This window comes from Prunus mume, linkage group LG3 (assembly GCF_029339155.1).
Source record: "Prunus mume cultivar Tortuosa linkage group LG3, ASM2933915v1, whole genome shotgun sequence".
NCBI lineage: Eukaryota > Viridiplantae > Streptophyta > Magnoliopsida > Rosales > Rosaceae > Prunus > Prunus mume.
Genome location: NC_142700.1, coordinates 24,525,222 through 24,530,663, shown reverse-complemented (window position 1 = coordinate 24,530,663; position 5,442 = coordinate 24,525,222). Strand labels below are relative to the sequence as shown.

The 5,442-nt window shown below is 37.9% G+C and overlaps 1 protein-coding gene across 1 annotated transcript; it reads left to right on the top strand.

Moving 5' to 3' along the window:
* The first annotated feature begins 336 nt into the window (after positions 1 to 336).
* LOC103327168 (uncharacterized) lies at positions 337 to 1,197 on the top strand. Its single transcript, XM_008229457.2, has one exon. It carries the CDS (start codon positions 380 to 382, stop codon positions 1,001 to 1,003), a length of 624 nt encoding a protein of 207 aa, XP_008227679.1. The 5' UTR covers positions 337 to 379; the 3' UTR covers positions 1,004 to 1,197.
* Positions 1,198 to 5,442: the final 4,245 nt, after the last annotated feature.

Below are 5,442 nucleotides of genomic sequence, written 5' to 3'. Positions count from 1 at the left end.
ATTCAACCTACATAATATATTTGATTTATATAAAGGCATCATATTCATTTTTTTGCCTTGCAACTTATTTTTGCGACTTGATTAATCGAATTTAGGGTATCTGCATAATATGATGCTTAAGATGACGTTAAAAAGAAGTAGTAATCACATATCTAAGAGTGGTTAAAGCCGTACCACATCACGAGAGAGAGAGAGAGATTGTCAAAGCCGGCATAACTGACCACCGACCCCTCCAAATCTTAAAGGAAAACAAACCAAGACTTTCTCCAAGTCAATTTCATCCCTTCTCTTGTATATAATAACCCTCTCCCTTCGTCCCTTACCTAAAAGCCAACTAATAATCCTAACTCTCTCTCTCTCTCTCTCTCTCTCTCTCAGAATGGGAAATGCAGTGTCTCCGTGTTTTCAACAGAAAACAAACTTAGCTGTAAAAGTTATATTTTCAGAAGGAACCACAAGACTCCTCAGAGGAAAGCACGTAGCTGGAGAGATCATGTTCGAGTTTCCAGACCAAATGGTTTGCCATGCGGACTCTTTCTTCATCGGCCACCCTGTCCCGGCGTTAGCCATAGACGATGAGCTCATTCATGGACAGACCTACTTTGTTCTCCCCCTTGATTGCTTCGCATGCAGGGTCCTCTCGGCCTCCTCGCTCGCCGCCTTAGGCTCGTCCTCAAGCCCCAACAAGAAGGCTCCGATTAATTTCGGAGAGTCCCCGTTCGAGTACATAAAGGGTTCGAACGGGAAGGTCTTGATCAAGGTTGTGCCAGACTTCATAACAAGGCTAATTACGAGAGCTAATAATAAGGAAACTGTTACTAGCCCTAGCAATAGTTTTCTTTGTAGCACGCCTGAGTTGCAAAAGCACTATGAACAGCTTGTTGGGTCTAAAGAGCAATTGTGGTCGCCTAAGCTTGATACCATTTCTGAATACAAGGTTAGGTTTTCACCATGCAAATTCATAGGGCTGGAATGGAAACAGAAAGAGAGTGAAGTCATGTAATTGTTCAATCTCTTTCATTAATTTAGTGACGAAGTTAATTGGTTAATTTTCTACGAGCTAGTAGCATATGAAGACAGAGATTTGCTAATTGTACGTATTGTGTTTTCTTCATTCCTGTTTCCTGATTCATTCATGAGTTGTAAAAAGTTGATTATATAATAGGAAATTAAAATTGCTTTCTTAGTTGTATATAACTAATCATCTTTAAATTATCTACCCCTAACTAAAAATTTATTGTAATTTAGTTCGTATTCCTTAATTTCTTGGACATAACCAATCTCTGGTTATGAATATGAAGGTTTGAGGATGCATGAATACAGTCCCGCTCACCTAAGGACCTAAAAATGAGGTCCTCACAAGCCTTAATCAAATGACCCATATAATTGATAATTTAAACCCGCACTCATGCTCCCTATTTTACCAAAACAAACCCCAATTATTCTAATTTAAAAACAAAAAACGAAGATGCAAACAATATTCGAAGTTTTTTTTTTCTTTCAATTTTTTGGTTTTTGAAATTGGAGAGAGATGGGTAGAGAAAAGGAGTTCAGGGAGTGAGATCCATCAATGTTGTTTGGGGTGGGGGGATGAGTGCGGTGATGGGTGAGTTGGGGGAGCAATTGCTATGATGGGTGGGTGGCGGTGTGGGGGTGTAGCTTGGGCGTGGGGTTTGGGAGTTCGCAGTCGCCAGCGTGGCTGGACCTCTGTGGCCAACAATGGTGCCACAAAGCCTTTATAACTACTGTACATGTTGATTTGTTTTTTTTTTTTTTTTTTTTTTAAGATATACAAAATACGAGGTTGCTTTGCATCTTCCTAGCTAGGGGTCATGCAGCTTCTTGGTTTGATTTTAGATTTTGAAAGTGTGATGGTTTTTTGTTTTTTTTTTTTTTTCGGGTGAGAAGACGGAAGAGGGAAGAGGGAAGAAAGAGGAGAGGGATTTCTGGGTGGGTAGGGTTGATTGGAGCCGCCGATCTAAGGTTCCGACAAGGTTCAGATGGTGAGGGAAGTTGAGAGATTGAACATGAATCCCTAATTTTAATTTTAAATTCCTTTATTTTTTATAATCTATATATATATAAAAGCAAAAGGCAGAGAATGGTAAAACATTCAAAATACTAGAAAATGTCATTAGTTAATGCAAATATTAAGAATTGAAATTAATAATTAAATAATGATAATATGGTAAATTCACACTTTTTCATATATAAAAAATTAAAATTAAAAGAAAATTCAGATAATGGATCATATTTTTATGGAACACAACTGCCCATTATCTTTTTTAATTCTAAAATAAATTTAAATTTTTTAAAAAAGCCTCTTACAAGGGCGGAAGCGCGTGTGGAGAGGCTAGTTAGAGTTTGTTCAAGGTAAAATAAGGAGCACGAGTGAGAATTTAAACTAATAATTATGTGTCAGGGACCTCAATTTTACGTTTTAAGGTGAGCGGAACTGTATTTATGCATCCTAATTAATCAAGGGTACTATTAAAAGAACCTTAAAATTAATTGAGAACATCCTCGTACCAAACTATTTATTGAATGACGTGATATCATGTTCCTAAATTAATATTCAATTCTTAAATTATTCAAGTAAAATATAATTTCACCCCGATGGTGTTTTAATGGGTTTAAAATTGACTTTTTGTTTCAGGAAAGGATTTGGGGAATTGAGCCGCACCGTTGCACCGGGCTCATCGATATGATTTCGTGGGTATACCGCATGCTCAATTCTGAGTTGTAACGAAAGAGAAAAAGTCTAAAAAAGGAAAGTGAAAAAAAAAATGTTGATCAAATTGAATTGGATTATTCCCTTTCTCTTTCCTCACGAATTCTCTCCATTCTCTCTCCCATTCGGCACCTCCATTTGGCCGGATTTTTGCCGGCCATTTGCCACAGTTTTCGGCCACCTCATGACCCAATCTTACACTCTTTCTTCTCCTCTCTTCATCCTCTACCCAACCCACTAGTTTTGCAGCTCAAAATCGAGGGTTAAAGCGACTGGAAACGAGGGAAGTTTCGCCGGTTTTCCTCCTCTGTTTTCAGGCAACTCCAGCTACCAATTTTGACGAGTGAGGTATGGTTTTTCATCCTCTCAAAGTGCTCTATCCATTATTGTAGGTAGTTTCAATCAATTTTGTGATTTGTAAGTTTGATTTAAACACCCATATGCTCCGACTGTTTGGTCCTGAATTTGATTGTTTCTGGCCACTTTTTGGCTGGGGTACAAGAGTTAAAAACACTCCATTTAATGTGCTTAAAAACACTCCATTTAATGTACTTCTTGGCATAGGTATTGGCAGGAAATTTTGATATTTTCCGATCACCGGAAATTACTCAACGCACCCATCGTAGGCCAGGGCCACCTGCGTACTTTTTAGCCTAAAATTATTCCTAGGTCGTCCCAAGCATTGTGGTATGTGTTAAGGCCCAAAAATCCAAGGCTGGGCCCAAGTTTAATTTTAGCCCAGCGCAATATTTAAGTGAGAAAGAAATCCCAACTAGGGTGTACGAGAATTTGTCACATACACCCATATAAATCATGGGACGCATGCCATGCCAAGCAAACACGCAAACCCGCCAAGCAAAAGGGTCAAAAATGAGCTAGTAAAAAATGTATCAGCTCTGTATTTAACAAACCGATCTTAAATAAATTTTTATTTATTAATTTATTTAAGTAAAAGACAATTTTACCCCCTTAATATTTTAATAGTTTAAAAGTTGACTTTTTGATTGGGAAGGAATTTAAGAATTTCAATTGTACCATTGCGTAGAGCACATCGAGATGAGTCCGTAGACACATAGTGGGCTCGAATCCGAGTTGTATTGAGGAAGATACAACCAAAATACGTAGAGGGGCAAAATCATAATTTTGCAAAAGTCAGTTTTTTATTTTCCTCTCTCTCTCTCTCTCTCTCTCTCTCTCTCTCCGCAAGCCCTTCCTCGAAGCATAGCAACGACGGTTTCACCGTCGCCACCGCCACCACCGCCGCCACTCGGGCCAAGGATCGTCCCATTTGAATCGCCGCTCCTTCCCAACTTTTCCTACCCCGTTGTCGCCCACAACCCAGCCAAAGTTATTGAATCGCAAAACACACCAGATTTTGCAGAAAATTTTCAAAGCTCCTTTGAGCTTCTCCAGCCACCGTTTCAAACAATCCATGTATGGTTTTTCAACCTCTCTAGCTGTTCTTACTACTAGTTGTATTAGTTTTGAGAAATTTCTGCATTTAGGAAATCAAATAAGTGATGGGAGTTTGGCCAATTTTGGGCCTCCGATTTCGGCCACTTTTGTCGACTTTTTGGGGTAGATCCAAGAACAAAAGTTGCTCCACTCTAGGTGCTGATCATGTAGAAATAAGTTTTTCCTTGTGGTTTGGATATTGTTTGATCGTCGATTGAATATCGCATATTAGGCGTTATCCAAGTTTGATAGGTCAAGCCGTTGGATCGACTCTAATTTAATATTATGTTGATCTAGGCATTCCTAGGATCATGTAGGAATTCTCGGATCGTGAATCGGAGTCCCGGATGTTCCGATTCAATAATTTAAAGTTTGCATTAAATGATAACCGTCCGATCGTGAGTGATTCGACTGCTCGATTGAAATTAAACTTGTAGGGCATGTTTAGTAAATTTGGTTGAACATATGGGAACTTTCAGATCGGAAAAATGGAGTTGTGGGCCCCACGGCCTGTTTGACCCAGTGTAGGGAAGTTTGACCCTCGGTTGACCGTGAGTCTTCTGAGATAGTATTGTCCTTCGAGTAGTGCTACAACGATTGTGTAAAAAGGTTTAACTGTTTATGAACTGTTCTGATTATGTTTGGATTACGAGTTTATGTTATGGTGTTTTATGGTATTCTTGGGTGTTATTATAATGTTTGAAGTTTATATTGTTATTTATCTATTATTATTATTATGATTTTTATTAAGTATATGACTGAGTGATATCAGGTTATCTATGAAAGCATATTGTTTTAATAGTGAAATATAGTATTATATGGAATTTATACGTAAACAAGTGTTGATTAATATTAGAATTGACGGTATTAATGGAATTGACGGATTAACATTGGAATTGACTAGGGGTGGCATTTTAGATCGAAAAATCACAAAAATCAACCGACAATTTATCTCAATAGAACCGCAATCACGGGAAATTGAATCTCATTTGCGGTATGAAGAACCGAACTACATTTGCGGTTGCATTACGGTATTTGATTTTCAAAACTTACCGATACCACAAACCGCGACTATTTTTTTTATAAAAAAATTACATTTTGTAGATAGCATTGATGCTCAAACAACACAACGGGGTCCTTCAAATACACTCACCACCACCAACACTTGATGTAACAACCCGGTCCTTAATTAATATTTAATTACTAATTTATTCCATTAAAAGCCCATTATACCCTTAGAATATTTTATTAGTTTA

Bases quoted from the DNA above. Each gene is read 5' to 3' on its own strand.
- LOC103327168 (XM_008229457.2), top strand. From the start codon at position 380: ATGGGAAATGCAGTGTCTCCGTGTTTTCAACAGAAAACAAACTTAGCT.